The 17,155-nt window shown below is 39.8% G+C and overlaps 1 protein-coding gene across 2 annotated transcripts in view; it reads left to right on the top strand.

The window, feature by feature from the left end:
• flt4 (fms related receptor tyrosine kinase 4) overlaps positions 1-17,155 on the top strand; it is a 45,550-nt gene that overhangs the window by 23,223 nt on the left and 5,172 nt on the right. Inside the window, exons 7-25 of one of the 2 annotated variants that reach the window (XM_017473754.3) lie at positions 572-743; positions 870-987; positions 1,332-1,507; positions 2,065-2,233; positions 4,463-4,589; positions 5,080-5,188; positions 6,068-6,406; positions 7,547-7,693; positions 10,279-10,410; positions 10,918-11,024; positions 11,375-11,510; positions 11,994-12,098; positions 12,190-12,303; positions 12,432-12,520; positions 13,116-13,266; positions 13,503-13,597; positions 14,428-14,550; positions 16,648-16,759; positions 17,000-17,099. In XM_017473754.3, coding sequence (XP_017329243.1) covers positions 572-743; positions 870-987; positions 1,332-1,507; positions 2,065-2,233; positions 4,463-4,589; positions 5,080-5,188; positions 6,068-6,406; positions 7,547-7,693; positions 10,279-10,410; positions 10,918-11,024; positions 11,375-11,510; positions 11,994-12,098; positions 12,190-12,303; positions 12,432-12,520; positions 13,116-13,266; positions 13,503-13,597; positions 14,428-14,550; positions 16,648-16,759; positions 17,000-17,099 — 2,621 coding nt within the window. Of the gene's footprint in view, positions 1-571; positions 744-869; positions 988-1,331; positions 1,508-2,064; positions 2,234-4,462; positions 4,590-5,079; positions 5,189-6,067; positions 6,407-7,546; positions 7,694-10,260; positions 10,411-10,917; positions 11,025-11,374; positions 11,511-11,993; positions 12,099-12,189; positions 12,304-12,431; positions 12,521-13,115; positions 13,267-13,502; positions 13,598-14,427; positions 14,551-16,647; positions 16,760-16,999; positions 17,100-17,155 lie in introns of both variants that reach the window. The other variant, XM_017473753.3, reaches the window with a different exon arrangement.

Genomic DNA, 17,155 nt, shown 5'->3' with positions numbered 1-17,155 from the left:
ATACATTTACGGTGCTATAATAAATAAACAATATTGTAGACTGTAGCTTGTTTACTAGGCAGTAAACAAACAAAAGCAATTTGGACCATAAATATATTACAACTACTATATGACATATAAGATTGTATTTTCCATTTAAATTGGATGAATTATTTGTACTCAGCCATTTGATTCATATTATTCTCAATTTCCTCACAAAATGTTTTTTTTTTTTTCACAGATAAGCATAGAAAATCTAAATATCACTGTAACTGGGATCTTAAAAAAAGCCAGTGATGTGGTCCTGTAACTTATGAAAGTCAGACATTACTCCCTCCATAAAAAAAATTATTAATGGAATGGAAATGTTAATGGACAAAGAACAAAGGAAAAGGCTAGAATTTTACATTAACCACATGAACAGATGGCACTGCCCAAAAGGAGGCCAGTCTGATGTGAGGTACATGTTTAATGTGAGGGACAGGTCTGATGTGAGGTACAGGTCTGATGTGAGGGACAGGTCTGATGTGAGGTACAGGTCTGATGTGAGGTACAGGTCTGATGTGAGGTGCGGTTGTCATTGTGCTCACAGGAGAACAGGGTGGTGAGCTTTCAGTCTATTCGCAACAGCATAACACAAGCCACAGAAGCTACCAGCGTCCTCACTATCCACAATGTCAACATCAATGACTCTGGATACTACACCTGCTCAGCCAATGGCGTGGAGAGGAGTCTGGAACAGTCCACACTGGTCATAGTGCACGGTAAGGTTTAAGGAACGATGGGAGAGTGATTATGCATACCATCGATCTAGAGAATCCAGAGATAATCTCAATGACATTGAGTACTATCCTTAACTCCTAATATTTTTTTATTTATTATTATTTCAGAGAAGCCATTCATTAGTTTGGACTACAGGAATGGCTCTGTAGTGGAAGCTACAGCCGGACAAAAGTCTGTCAAGCTGTTAGTGAAGGTGTCTGCATATCCCATGCCAGTCACCCACTGGTATGCTCAGGAATTCAATTGTTCAAAAAATGGCTATTTGCATTATATGTACATAACACCCACTAGGACGGTACAATATATGTTTTGTTAAAAAGCTGATTTTTTCTGTATTTCATTCTTTGCAATGCTGATATTGGCAACTCACGCAATTTTTCAAATTTCATTACCGTGTCCTGATAGCACCCTCAGTGATGTGTTTTGATAACGCATTGATAGAGATTGATAGAGATTCTAAATAAAGTTTTTTTAAAACATTTTTTTTATTAAATCCACATTGGTGTGATGAAAAAATATTTTTGGGGGGTCAAATGAATGTTATCATTATCGTGGTTGTGCATATACAGGTCTAAAAATGTGACAATGATAACAAGGCGGCCGGAGTTCAGCCGGTTTAAGATCCACAATCATAACCTGGAGATCAGGGACGTACGCAGAGAGGATGCAGGAGACTACACTTTGGTTCTGAAGAACAGTGCTGCTGCCTTAGAGAAAAAACTCCACTTTATTCTGATAGTCAATGGTAATGCTCCTCTCCCTCTCTCTCTCTCTCTCTCTCTCTCTCTGTCTGTCTCTCTCTCTATCTCTCTCTCTCTCGCTCTCTCTCTCTATCTCTCTCTCTCTATCTCTCTCTGTCTGTCTCTCTCTCTATCTCTCTCTCTCTCGCTCTCTCTCTCTATCTCTCTCTCTCTCGCTCTCTCTCTCTCTATCTCTCTCTCTCTATCTCTCTCTGTCTGTCTCTCTCTATCTCTCTCTCTCTATATCTCTCTCTGTCTGTCTCTCTCTATCTCTCTATCTCTGTCTGTCTCTCTCTCTATCTCTATCTCTCTCGCTCTCTCTCTCTCTATCTCTCTCTCTATCTCTCTCTGTCTGTCTCTCTCTATCTCTCTCTCGCTCTCTCTCTCTCTCTGTCGCTCTCTCTCTCTCTCTCTCTCTCTCTCTCACTCTCTCGCTCTCTTCACCATATAAGTTATATGTAGTCACCCTTTACAGCCAACTATAACTGAAATATTGAACAGTATTTTGTCTTTATCCTTTTAAACTCTTATTTTCACGACGTTTCTCATTTTCTTTGTGAAGTGCCACCTCAGATCCATGAGAAGGAGGCAGCAGCACCTTCTAACCCCTACAGGAGGGGAAGTCGACAGACTCTCACTTGTACAGCCACTGGTTATCCTTCTCCAACAGCCATCACCTGGCAGTGGAGACCGTGGAGCCCCTGCGGCCTTAATTCCACCCAAAGAACTCTGTAAGTGCTATGTTTAGAGACGGAAAGTGAGTCTTTCTCTGTTTTGAGTCATTGTTTTACTAATGTATAGTTTTTATATAGATACATAGTGTATAGTTTTATATACGCACATAGTGTAAAGTGTATATATATATGTATGTGTGTGTGTGTGTGTGTGTGTGTGTGTGTATATATGTATATATGTGTGTGTTGTTATTTCTATAATCTATTAATATAATTTGATATCAACTTGTAGAAGAGTATCGCAGTGCCTGTTTAAACTCAATACCATTTGTATATACATTGTCACAAAGCAGAAATCGGATGTTTCATGCGTATTGATTTCATCTTATATAAAGCTTCACCCAGAGGTGGTCTGGTCAGTCAGCAAAATGTTTCACTCAAAGTCTCCATGTTGCCTCGAGCCTTTGTGGACGCTTGATCTGCTGAACATCATAATTTAGTTCCGGTGCTCTTTGGTAAACACACACATCTGTCAAAACGGAAAGACCTTGAGGTTCTAATGTACTCAAAACAAGTTTAAGTCTCAGGATATTGCTACACTAAAGGGATTTTCGCCTGCACCTCAGCCTTGTGTCAATGGGAGTATTAGGTTTGTTCCTGAAGCTGTCGAAATCGCTCATAAACATTAAACACAAGACCTCAGTGGTTCATTTCAAGTTCAGAGCGGATAGTTTTTGTCCCTCTTGGCAATCTGCTAGTCATCGCCTGCCTGTGGAAGAGGTTTTCACTCCGGTGTTTTCAGTCCGTGACATTTATTTTCACAATTGTAAGACCAGAGAGGTCTACGGCATGGCATGGGTTCTCCCATGTTAAACATTCAGAGATATTTTTAGTGCTCCAACAAGCCAAGTCTGCATTTGAGAAAGCCATGCTGCCTGCGAGAAGTGATGGGTCATCCAAACAACAGGAAGCACTAAGACAGCACGGGGTCATGATAGCATCCTTTGGCCCTGGACAGACAAGCTAATTCTACAGTGCTGAGACCTCAGAGCACCTACAGGCTTCCTATGTTCACTCTTTGGCTTGCTCCATGGCTGTGTAGTCACGCCATGCTGCAGTCTCTTTAGTCCAAGTGGAGAGTGATGGAGCTATGTGTGAACAGCTTTTAGGTTGAGCGGCGGGCAAGCACAACATTTCTTCTGTATTCACCTCACTCCCACACCCTCAAAACTGGTGCTCAGAGTGCTTGATTTCTGTACACACACGTGCATATAGGAATATTAAATGCAAGGTTGTGTTAGATTGAAGTGGTCCTGTGTCCTTTTGCCAGCTGCTTCACATAGACATTCACAAACCCATTTCGCAAGCATTCAGCTCTCCAATCTGTGCAGTACCAATTTCTCAGAGGTCATTCCAATTCTGATCCCACACTCCCTATAGTACGAAAATGACTTTTCTATGCCACCTCTACATTGTAAATAGCCAAATAGAGTACGTAGCCTTCATGTGAGTCCTTCACTAGCTTTCGTCATCCACAGGAAGACAGAAGAGTCTAAAAGCGCTTCCTGTGTCTATCTGCACATCCTCTCTATCTCTCTCACAAACAAACACAAGCGTACACACACAAGACAATGGTCCCGGCGGATGTAGGGTTCATCATCAGACATGTACTTTTCCTCTCCTTGCCCTAGAAATCCACAAATGTTCTTGCTAGTAACAAGGGCGTAAAGGAACACTTAAACTCATTTAATGTGAGTTTGAGTAAATGTTGATCATTCGGTACAGGCAACCATGATGAAATTATCGTCACACAGTAATCACACAGACGTTACAGATCCCAGAAGTAGAGATTAGATTGAACTGAATAATGCTAACGAGTGCTTACTTAAATCGCATTGTACGTAAATTTGCTTCCTAATGATTATACTCTGGGGTTTGCATATATAAAATTGCACGAGCATCTTCTAATATAAAATCGTAATTTAATTCCAGTGTCATGTTTAGTGTCACTACGTTCTGACCAACTGTCATTTCAATTGAAAAGGTCTTATGTATTATAAATGAGAAAGTCTATCATGTCTTCCATCTCAGTTTTTATGATTGGCTCCTTTTAATAAAATATCAGAACCTCTTCTACTTTAAAAAGACTTGACTGAAGTCGATTTAAAAAAAAAAAAGATTTGATTTCATAAAAAGGTTTCAGAGAGACATGATCGGGGAAACATGCCAAATATGTATCTGTTTGCTCGTTATTTTAGAGACTAATATCATTTCCAACTTTCCTAGAGCTCATAGAAGCCAGCGAGATAAGGTCCCTCTCTGTCAGGACTGGCTTGATCTGGACTTTGAACACACTCTGAACACAATCGACAGCATGGACACGTGGACTGAGCCAGTAGATGGCAAGCAAAAGGTTTGGTTTTTATTATCATTATATATACATTAATATCACCCAATAGGATCATTTGAAAGAAAAACAAAACCCTTGAGCATCAGTTTGAGCCATTATATTAATGTTCACAAACATGAACTCTTGGTGTTTTTTTTTTAATACTCTATGTGACCCAAATATCTGAACCCTGACAAAATTTGTCAATCACAAGAAGTGGGAGAGGTGATGAGCTTAGGTTTTTCCACATTCAAAATATTTAAACTCTTCTTCCTTTCCACACTTCCTGGAGGGATAGGGAATAAACATGCATGCTCAGAACACTCGCTTCCTGTTTTCTGTCACACCTGTTAGGTCATTTCCTTTGTGTAGGCTGAGAAAAGGAGTGGCAGAAGGGAAAATAGGAGTCATCGACCAGCAAACTCATCATCTTTGATCCCAACTTCTGGGAAAAGTACAAGTATTTGTTGATTTGATGTGCTTGGGGTTTTTTTGTGTGTGTGTTTTTTTGCAGACAGTGGGCCGTGTGGTCATACGCAGTGCAAACGTGTCGACCATGTACAAATGTTCCGCCGAGAACAAAGTGGGAAAAGATGAGAGACTTATCTACTTTTATGTAACCAGTAAGTCCTGCTTATAGCAAGGGAAACCCTTCATCACATATAGTTGTGCCTTTATTTAATCATAATGAATAAACGTGCATTTTTAAGTCCTGTTCCTGTTGCGTTTTCTTGCAAACTCTTTGTAAAATGATAAGCGGTGTTCAGAAAAGTTCATGTGGATGAACTTCATATCACTGGTTTATAAACTGCTGATACTAAATGTTATGCATGGTCATTATATTAAGCACATTCATTCTTTTTTTTTTTTTTTTTTTTTTTTTTTACTGATCACTTCTCCACATGCAAGCTGTGTAATATTAACATTGTCTAATAAGCAAAAAATATTTCCAAAAACATATACTTCACTCTAAAATCTGGTGTCCTCAAAGCCAGACCTACAGTATTTGACCTTTTTATTATTTTCTTTTCTTTCTTTCATAACAGGAAGTTATATATCTCCAGAGTCATCACAATAACAGTAAGCACCCTTGTGCATTTTAAATAGGACTTCTGAAGAAGACTCCAACACTCTGTACTTACCAGAGCAAAAAGATCCGAAAATGCTGGATTAAAAAAAACAAAACAAAAAAAGGCTAAACGTAAACCTATATACATACTATATCATAGCCTGAGCAATGCACCAGATAGCTATACAACCCTTTTCTTTCACAAATTGACATGGTAGTTTGCTGACTGATGTAATTGGTCTACGTGAACCAACATATAATTTCTCACGCAATGTCGTTTATTTTCACAAGAAACTAAATTTGTGAACTGAAAAGAAAATGCGATCCTAAAACAATATCTTATTTCGTCCCACCACCAGGACCGCAGATATATAAAGTTCAACCAAAGTGCATATTTCTGTACTCTATTTCATTTTTGATTTTACCACATCAGCCATTCCTGAAGGGTTCGGGATCGAGATGGAGCCGTCTGAGGAGCCGCTGGAACTGGAGCCTGTTTATTTGAAATGCAGCGCTGACAACTACACATACGAGAACCTGCGCTGGTATCGTCTAGACCCACAGGCCGTGCCGCCAGAGGACTGCAAGAGCCTGCACCAATATGCCGAGGATCTGGGCGGGGTGCTCTCCTTCCACACCTCCACTAACAACTGGGTTCTGGAGCTGAGCATTCCCAGCGTGCATCTGCAGGACGAGGGCAACTATGTTTGTGAGGTGCAGAACCGGCGGAGTGGTGAGAAGCACTGCCACCGCAAATATGTTTCTGTCAAGGGTAAGAGCCTCTAGCAAGGTTATCTTGGCGCGATGTTGTGTGTCTGTAGATTAGAGTAGAGCTTTGTCGGCTTTTCCTCTAAAAAACTTCAAAATTAACAAAATGTTTTTATGTTTTTATAACAAAATTAACAAAAAAAATTTTCTTCTGAATTTAAAAATGTATAAAGGTGAATAAAAATCATGATAAAATAGCTTATATCACAAGCACACATTACGATTTCATGGCTTCATTAAGTTGTACACACAATTAACTATTAGAGCAGGATATAAAAGTTGAAGTGGAAAATACTATAAAGCTCTACTTTATAAGCTGCTGAATAACAGTGCTGTTGAATTAAACCACATTCGCAGTGTATTCTAGACTCCTATTCAACGGTTAACATCTCTTATATTATATTCGCTCATATATGATTGTATTAGTCTTTTTTACTTTTCCTTTTTAAATCGCCTCTCGATTTTGTTACATCGTATTATAGTTGACAGCAAAGAAAATGTCAGATGCTGTTGAAAAATCCTGTCCTAGCTCATGTAAAAACCCCCGACTGGCATAACGTTTTGACTTAAGACATCAACTTTGAGTATTGCCCGTATACTATATCTAATCAAACGTTCAGTTTGTATTGTTTAAAAATCGGTTTTGATCATGTGAGTCATCTGCCATAAAGTCCTGGAGAGAAAATGGATCAACAGCTTCTGGCCATCAAAATTGAGAATTCATTAGTGCTGTGGTGTAACTGCAATATTGAACTCTCAGTGTAAATACAAGAGAGACTATAATAGCTTCAGTGACGATCTAGAGGCAGCTGTCACATTATTTGAACATGTAAGGAATCATTTTCTTATATTTTCTATATATCTTTTACCAGAATCCTTGAAGACCCATTTATGACTTCAGCAGCTCTCCTTATCCCTAGATATTTTTAGGAAATTTGTTTGAGTATTTTTAGTCCTTGGAGGCGACACACAGACAAGAATAGGGGTTAAGAAGTTAACCCCGCTGTGAATCCACAGTTGATATGTCACTATGCATGACCAGAGTGGCACAACCTCTTTTTATTCCTTGGTCTCTCTCGTTGTCATTTTCAGACTTTCTCTTTGTCTTGCTTTGTGTTACTCTCGTTCCCTCTCTCTTCCCCAGCCCTGGAGGCCCCATGGTACCGGCACAACCCCATCAATCAGACAGTGAATGTCAGCGCATCTCTGCAAATGGAGTGCGATGTGGAAGGCACTCCCTCTCCCCAACTCTCTTGGTTTAAAGACAACCAACCCCTCCACCAAATATCAGGTCAGCTTCTGACCTTTTCTCTTCCGTTGTACATAATATAACAGAAAAAGGGATGTAGATTCAGAAAACATCAATATTGCGCCCCGAGCTCCCGAGGATAGGCTCCAGGCTCCCCTGAGACCCTGTGTAGTATAAGCAGTACAGAAAATGGATGGATGGATCAAGTCACAAGTCGAAAACGAATTGCTTTGTATTTGTCTATGGAAAGATTTTACAGTCGTTGGTAATTCCTTGATGATTTCTGTCTCTGCCTTGTATTTAGTTCTCCTCAAATGATCAGAAATGTTCGAATTCAGTTTTTGCTTGAAGAGCGATGTGAATTTTATCGGCTGTAACATATGCGCTAACGTATTCAAACGCATACACTAAATGAGACGTATTCATCCGAGTGTATGGTGGAGTTCTGTTTGGTGTGATAGACAGATGCTGGGAGGACCACTGGAGCAGGGAATTGAAGCGTTGGCATTGGAATGTAACCGAAATGAAAGGGAGCTATGCATGATGACAGCTTTGGAAATGAATGTGTGTGTTTATGGATTATGAGTCCACCAAGCCTTACTGCTGAATAGGATTTACAGTGCTTTTGTGTGTATTGCAGTTTGTGTGTGTGTGTGTGTGCAGAGCAAGCAGAGGTCAATAAAGGAGGGCGGCTGCTACAGTATGCTGCCAGGGTGCCTGGTTATAATGTGTGTTGAATCAGATTTGCTTCTGATGAATTATATTCCATAGAGGGATCACAGGGATTTCCTTTACAGACTTTCTGCCCTAGTCTATCTGCACTGACCTTATGTTTCTCGTTAACTAATGGGGCACATAAACACTCTGGCATGGGGGTCATTAAAACTAATGCAGTCTAGTATTTTCGGTCAAGGGTAAGGCTGCCCTGATGCTCTCCTGCTACCAATTACAGTCAGTAAGTCATAACTCGCAAATAGTAGTCCTTTGTGATGTTCGCTGCAGGAAGAACCTGAGCATTAGCGCATGGCGGTAGTCTGGGTGCTGTTCACCTAACGTAATATGACACTTCATTTAGTCCTTGGAACCTGGACAACACCACAGTAATAACACTGCAGACGCTGTTATATCTTAAAGGCACAGTTTGCATTTTGAAAGCGTTTCGCAGGAGGGTTTCTAATAATCGGTAATAATCGTATTAGTTGAAGGGCGCCTAAAGCACTCAATCCTGCCACGCGATAAAACGAACTAGTTTCTGTTGACATTTTCGAGGCGCAGAAAAATAGTCACCAGAGCTGCTGGAATCAGAGCTTCAGAGCTGAACGGCACGTTTTCCATCAGAGGAAACCACAAGGCATGTAGAGTTAACGGGAAAGGTTGTTTTTATTATCAAAGTTTTCCTTGCAATGGCAGTTGCAGAGGATTCTGACATTTTTAGTCTGCTTATTTAAAGGAACAGACAAAAAAGCGACATTAACAAAAATTTCCCCTTAAGCCTGATGGGAGCCTTTGTTTAAAAAAAACAAAAAAAACAAAAAAGCTTTTGTGGTAATATTGGTAACTATACAAGACACATTGTTGTAGTTTCTTAAATTGAGGACTTATAGACAGCTTATACATGATTGCTTGTAATCAAGCTTTTGTACTATGGTTCATGTGAAATAGTAGTGCAAAAGTCTGAAGTGGGGATGCCAACAGCCTATAATAATCTATAATAATCTATAATAATAACTGATTCTAAAAATACACATGAAGACAAACTCCTGGAGCCAAGAATCAAATATAATATTAGTACATGAGCTCATTTTAAAATGAAACAACTTTCCTGTGCTTATTCCAGGACACTTAATCCTGGATGAACATGTCCTTAATGAACACTTTCATTATACTCATAACGAACATGTTCATTAAGAACCTAAATCTAAATATGTCAAGCTGATTTTTGATCAAACAGATTGTTTAAAGTGCTGTATCAATAAAACTGAATTTAAATGAATTGAAATGCACCAATGGGGCATAATTTAGAAAGTCTTGCCCCCTGGTGGCATCACAGTGAATTACATTGTCAAACTTGCTTTATGCTAGAGCCAAAATCAGTTTTACTGTTGAGTAATTTAACAGCGTTAGATGATTATATATAGACATAGTGTCCCAAAAGTCTCCATACAGTAGGGGACTATGTTCGCCAGCACCACGTGGGTTGTGCCTTCGTGAGCGGATGTTCGTGGACGTCCACTTCTCGGTCGCTTCCAGTCGGTCTCTTCCAGTCATTTTTGAAATTTCTTATTAAGTGTCGCATGTGATGTGCATGCCATGTTTCCTGTTAAAATCCATCGCAACCTTGTGGCAGCTTCCCGATCGAGCCATGAGAATGATTTCAATATGTTGCTCTTTTGTCAAAGGCGTTCTTAAAGGCTATTGAAAAAAAAATCTATAATAATAACTAAGTATGAGAAATTTTGGAAGACATTAGACTAAAAAGTGTTCATTTCCCCTGTGTTTGGCACACACTTGATAGCTAGATCGTCATTACAGTAGTCTGGGATAGCTCTGAAACGGGAACCGAGAATCAGCTTCTAAAATGCGGATGGTGTGTACGTTTTGATTGACAGCTTTGTGGATTTGCGCAGGGATCCTACTGCAGGACTCTAACCGGACACTCAGCATCCAGCGGGTGCGTGAGGAGGACGCTGGTCTGTATACGTGCACTGCCTGCAACCAAAGAGGCTGCATTCACTCCTCAGCAACAGTGTCTGTAATCGGTAAGATTCTCTTTATTGCCTATACAAGTTCGCTATAGTACGTGATGTACCACATGATCTTTTCAAGGTCACATAAGGACCTTTTCTAACCTGTAGCTGGCACACACACACACACACCTGCGCTGTACTCCCATTAACAGTTAACACGGTTCCTCTCTGTATATCATTTAAATATATCATAATATAGGTTATATAAAGATATGTTCGACCCACTATTTTAAATTCACACCTAATACAGTTTGTTAAAAATGTGCATACAGCTGTCAATTGAAAGCTACTAGGGAGTGACTCAAGTTAGTAAGCACTGTGAGGGAGGACACAATAATGTGAAGTGTCCTTTCACACAGAGAGGCCAGACTTAATGATACAGGCTCGTGCATGTTTGTTGGAGGAACTGAAGTTTGGAACAGGGAAGGGCGATGTGTTTTCAAGGATGTTCTATCGTGTATGGGCACCGATGACCGGAAATGACCTCATGCTCATGTCACACTTGTTTACCCCCACCAGGATCCGACAACAGCACGAATGTGGAAATTGTGATCCTCATCGGTACCGGAGTAATCGCCATCTTCTTCTGGGTCCTTCTCATCCTCATCTTTTGCAATGTCAAGCGGGTCAGTGCAGGTTTAAATGGTGATTTCTGATTCGTGCTGGATTTGCTCCTGAATCACAGCTTACACACTTCATTATTTATATAAGTGACTCTGAGTTCATCTGAACCCTGCAGATTTCTCACAATCCTCCCAAGTACTGTCGTAAGATCTGTTCCAGACTGTCTAAAGTCTATACTATGCCTCAGGCCAAATGAATCTATAAACCCCATTACTATCTGACTGGGCAGAGTTCAGGTGACTGCTGCTATTTGAAATGGGGTCACAGTCTGTACATCAACAAGAAGTAATTGCTGCTCCTGATTAACCACCAGCTAACAGTTCTGCACTGTTGTTGTGATGCTGTCCTGCAGGTGAACCCAGCTGATATCAAGACGAGCTATCTGTCCATTATCATGGATCCAGGCGAGGTGCCCCTGGAGGAACAGTGTGAATATCTGCCCTACGATTCCAGCCAATGGGAAATTTCAAGGGACCGTTTGCGGCTTGGTACGTGGTGGTAAAAAAACAGATGATAATAACAGTATAGTAGTTAGAGGTGGGATTCTAAATTGATATACCATGTTAAGGGCAACGTATGCTAAATAAGTATTCAGTTATTTATTCATCTTCATTAACTGATTAATCTTGGTCAGACTCGCTGTTGAAAATTGTTGTTTATAAACGCAAGGTTTTTAGAAAATAGCAAAAGCATGTATGCTTATTTTTCAATTGGTATGGTGGTATTTGTAAAGTTTTGATAAAGTACACATTGTGAAGTGTAACCCATTAATATGTGCCCTTCAGAAGGGGTCTTGGCATCATGTGATCAGTTAGAATCATTTTTTTTTATTGGACAAAGACAACTAACCAAGGCAATAAAAGAAGCATAAAAATCCTAATACTGAACTGTACCGTTATCCTTCTTTGAAATTTTCATATTGTTCCATCACTAATGAAGCGATAATATCACCGTTGATCGTCTTTTAACAGGGAAGGTGCTTGGTCATGGTGCTTTTGGGAAGGTGATTGAGGCCTCCATCTACAGTAGTGATAAGAAGAGCAGTTTAGGCACTGTGGCTGTTAAGATGCTCAAAGGTGTGTATTTACCATTAAGGTGCTGATTAGCGTGACGAACGTATTCATTCAAACTGTTTGGAATTGTATTGTGTGCTTGTGTGTTTCACAGAGGGAGCAACAGCCAGTGAACATAAAGCCCTCATGTCTGAGCTGAAAATCCTTATTCACATAGGAAACCATCTGAACGTAGTCAACCTGCTGGGAGCTTGCACCAAACCCAACGGTTAGTCCGACCGCTCTAAGTGTAGCTGATAAAGATCCGTATGCCGTAGCAATCGAATATCATACAAGAGATTTTCCTTGTACGTTTTTGTCTACCCTCAACTCATTTAAGTACCTGTCATTTTTAAGGTCCCCTCATGGTTGTAGTGGAGTACTGCAAGTATGGAAATCTATCCAACTACCTGCGGGCGAAGAGGGAGTTTTTCCTGCCATACAGGGTACGATTCAAAGAGGATTGATACGCTATTAGTTCCCATCAGTGAAATAAGCCATCACGGTCATAAATATACGGCCGGAAATCATGTGCATGTAAACCCAGTGGACCAAGAAAAGATAAGAATCATTGACTGCTGTTAGATGAAGTTCAAGGACCACAAATTACATGTGTTTGGGTAAATCTCGTGTTGGCTATATCTTCTGTTGATGATGCAATAAAGTGGACAGAGATGGTTCATTGTATTTTTTTTTTATTTACGGTTACAATAACACGTTAATGTGCAGAAAAAATGTATTACAGGCTGTCTGGGAAGTCTTTTTGTGTCAATATTATAGACATTAGATTCAATGTCAATTTCAGTAGATGTTGTTGAGGGTGGTACTCCATCACCGTAGATAGGCTTCATTTGTTTAAGTGGAAATCATTTCCAACATCCACAGGAGAACAAAGACTACTGAAAGTCAGAACAAGTATCACCATATACCTTAAGCTCCTAAACCCTCTGGGTCCTACGTACACCAGATTGCCAAATAATTCAATAATAAATGCAGTAACTGTTCTATATGTCACTGTAAGTTCTTTCTGTTCCCCCGCAGGACCGTTCCCCTAAAACCCGGAGCCAAGTGAGGAGGATGATGGAGGCTGGGCAGGTAGAGCAGACAGATCGCCAACCTTCTTCCTCTGTCATCAGTACCCCGAGCCAGCTTTCGGCTAAATCCAGTTCAGAGAGGTCCTCATCCGAGAAATGTAAGTTTCTACCATGTGATATGCAAGTAATTATAATGCCATTATCTAAATGCGTATATATCTAATGCTCATAGTACCCATATTTGTTTTGATCTATATTTGGATTTAAACCTGAAGTGGGCGTGGCATTAGTCTGGATTTTTGTATCGGTTCACTGTGTCAATTCTTGCTAGTAAATTTGTCATTGAAAAACCTTTGTCTATAATTTACATCTTCTTGTTCCTATTACTTTGAAGTGGAGGACCTCTGGAAGAAGCCTCTTACAATAGAGGATCTAATATGCTACAGTTACCAGGTGGCACGAGGGATGGAGTTCCTGGCATCTCGTAAGGTAAGTCCAAATCAAACTTCAAGATTTTACAGTCATTATGCATACCCATAAACGACACTATTATATAACATTGCAGCAATATAAATGCACAATTGCACAGAATTTTCTCTTAGGCATTGATTTTCCCATGTCAGAAAATGTTACAGCTTTACTGCTGACTGTGACAAAGCACTGACACTTTTGTGTCATCTTTTTAATCACAGAATATTTCACCAAACCACAATATATCAGATTCAGTGCATTAATTATTGAGTGCAAGGGATTTTACAGTGTAAATAAATTCTACCTAAATTCAGTTAACTTGAAAGAAACCATAGACACACACACACACACACACACACACACACACACACACACACACACACACACACACACACATACAAAAGATGATTTAATTTTTGTAAAGTACAAAATTGCTTCTTTAAAGGCTTCTGAGCTGACACATTAAGAGATAATTTAACAATTATGGCTGTAATTAAAATGCAAATGTGCTTGTGCATTAAGTTGAATCTCTGCAGAACATAATATTTCATTTCATTTTTCATAACATCAGGATAGTAAGCTGATTGTAAAACACTTAAGCTTCACTCCACTGTCTCATCTGAGGATTTCTGAGGTCACTAACAAAGTGAAGGGCAATATTTATGGATGTACTCAAACACAATTTGACTGGTAATAGAAATTTACATTTACATTCTGTTAAAACTATCATATAGATAAATAAGAATTTGGCAGCACTTGTGGTGAGGCGAAGGTCCTAATCCCCCCTGCGGAGGTCTTAATCCCCCCTGCATACAGTGATAATTTTCTCTCCGATTATGTCCTGCTAGTGCATCCATCGAGACCTGGCAGCCCGGAACATTCTGCTGTCAGAGAACAATGTGGTGAAGATCTGCGACTTTGGACTGGCTCGTGATATCTACAAGGACCCAGATTACGTGCGGAAAGGAAATGTAAGAAACGGAAGAAACCATTTGTGTCAAATAGCCCACTCAACATTCTTTTCCCCCACCGTTTTAATAGTTCCAAGTGGACGAAAACGTCACCAAAATGCTGCTTCAAACGACACAGAAGTGTACGATAACGTGGAAAAGCAAAATTCTCAAAACAGTTCTGTAATTTGGGTTACATTTAGCAAATATACTATACTCTCACCATCCACTTTATTAGGAACACCTGTACACCTGCACATGCAGTTATATAATCAGCCAATCATGTGCCAGCAATGCACAAAAATCATGCAGGTACAGGTCAAGAGCTTCAGGTATTGTTCACATCAAACATCAGAATGGTGAAAAAGTGTGATCTCTGTGACCTTAACCTTAATTTCACACACAACAGTCTCTAGAGTTTAAACAGAATGGTGCGAACAATAATAATAATAATAATAATAAAAACAACCTGTGAGCAGAGGGTCTACAGACTTGTGATGAGAGAGAGATGAGGAGAATGATGAGAATAGTCTGAGCTAACAGGAAGTCTATAGGAACTCAAATAATCACTCTTTACAACCGTGGTGAACGGAAAATCATCTCAGAACACATAACACATCAAACCTTGAGGTGAATGGGCTACAACAGCAAAACACCACATCAGGTTCCACTTTTCTTCATCAGCTAAGAATAAGAATGCGAGGCGATCACACCCAAGGTGGGCATGGACTCACCCAAACTGGACTGGAAAAAAAACGGTTGGTTTTTACCTCTAATCCGTCCATGATAGCCTCAGATTTCTGTTCTTCCTGCTGACAGGACTGGAACCCGAGGTGTTCTTCTGCGGTTGTAACCCACGCACCTCAAGGTTCTATGTTTTGTGCATGCTGGGATGCTTTTCTGCTCACCACAGTAAAGAGTGATTACTTTATCGTTCTTGGCAGCTCGAACCAATTTGTCCATTTGTCCCTCTGACCTCTCTTATAAAAAAAAAAAAGGCATTTCCACCCAAAGAACTATCGCTCACTCAGTGTTTTTTAGTTTACACACCATTCTGTGTAAACTCTAGAGACTGAAAATCCAAGGAGATCGAACAGTATATGAAATACTCAAACAAGCCCATCTTTCACTAACATCCATGCCACGACCAAAGTCACAGAGATCACACTGCTTGTTCATTCTGCTGTTTAATGTGAATATTAACTAGAGCTCTTGACCTGTATCTGCATGATTTTTTCCATCGTGCTGCTGCCACATGATTGGCTGATTAGATAACTGCATGAATGTACAGGTGTTCCTAATCAAGTGGAAAGTGAGTGTACTCTTATATATTGAACTTAAAAGTAATAATATTTTTACTTCCAGGGATAATGGTTATGAAACTTCACTTAATTAAGTACAGAGCTGATGTATGTATATATAAAATTGTCAGAAATCTTTTTTATTTGATTATTTGGGTAAGATTTATCCATTTATAAATATAATACATAGTAAATCATGTTTTATACTTTTTTTCAAAGTACCTTACAAAACCAGACTGCTGAAAAAACAGGTTTTAAGTAGATTTTGTATTAACGTATTTATAATTAAACTATAATGATGAAGATACATCAGCGATGCACTCAGTGGCCTCTTGACCATAGCATCGTTGTTGATGCCAGAGAGGATGGAATGAGTTTTTCAGAAACTGCTGATCTCCTGTTTTCATGCACAAAACGGTGCGAATGGTGTGAAACACAAAAAACATCCAGATAGCAGCAGATCTGTGGGTGGAAACACCTTGTTGATGAGAAAGGTCAGACTAGCATGAGCTAACAGGAAGGCTATTGTACCCAACTGACCAGTCTTTACAACCTTGTTGCCGTTGATTGTTTTGAGCTCCTCTATCTGTATAATTTGATGCATAGTGCTCTGGCCACATGATGGACTGATTGGATAATTGAACGAATAACTGCACGTGTACACGTGTTCCTAAGAAAGTCTATATCAGAAGAGCTAGAAATGCACCCACATGTATAGAATGGCTTCACTTTTCTTCACAGTGGGTTGAAAAGGGTCGTCGGTTTGAGTGAAGTGAACTCAGTTTGAACTCAGTTTCATGTGCATTTGCTTTCACAGGCCAGACTGCCACTTAAGTGGATGGCTCCTGAGAGCATTTTTGATAAAGTCTACACCAGTCAGAGTGATGTGTGGTCTTTTGGCGTGCTGCTCTGGGAGATATTCTCGTTAGGTAAGCTTGGTGTTATTTCCTTATGTCTGGATGACTGGATTTGTGGTGTAATCTTAAATATGTTTCATGAGTTATCTGAGGTGCTTCTTCAGAACTAATAAGTGGTGACTTTTTTTTATGCCTCTAGTAGAGTTCTACCTAACCTGTCACACAAGCAAAAAAAAAAAAAAAAAAAAATCACAGTTTGAAGTTACTTAAATTAACGGCTTTGAAATGTTCATGTGTGTTTCTACGCCACAGGTGCCTCGCCTTACCCCGGCATCCAGATCGATGAGGATTTCTGTAAACGGCTGAAAGATGGCACCAGGATGAGGGCTCCTGAGACGGCCTCACCGGAAATGTGAGCATGATTCTGCACTAGATCTCACTCATTTAAATGCATGAAATAATCACTAT

This window comes from Ictalurus punctatus, chromosome 8, assembly GCF_001660625.3.
Source record: "Ictalurus punctatus breed USDA103 chromosome 8, Coco_2.0, whole genome shotgun sequence".
NCBI classification, from domain to species: domain Eukaryota; kingdom Metazoa; phylum Chordata; class Actinopteri; order Siluriformes; family Ictaluridae; genus Ictalurus; species Ictalurus punctatus.
The sequence above is the reverse complement of the archived record's forward strand: the minus strand, read 5'-3'. Positions and strand labels throughout refer to the sequence as shown.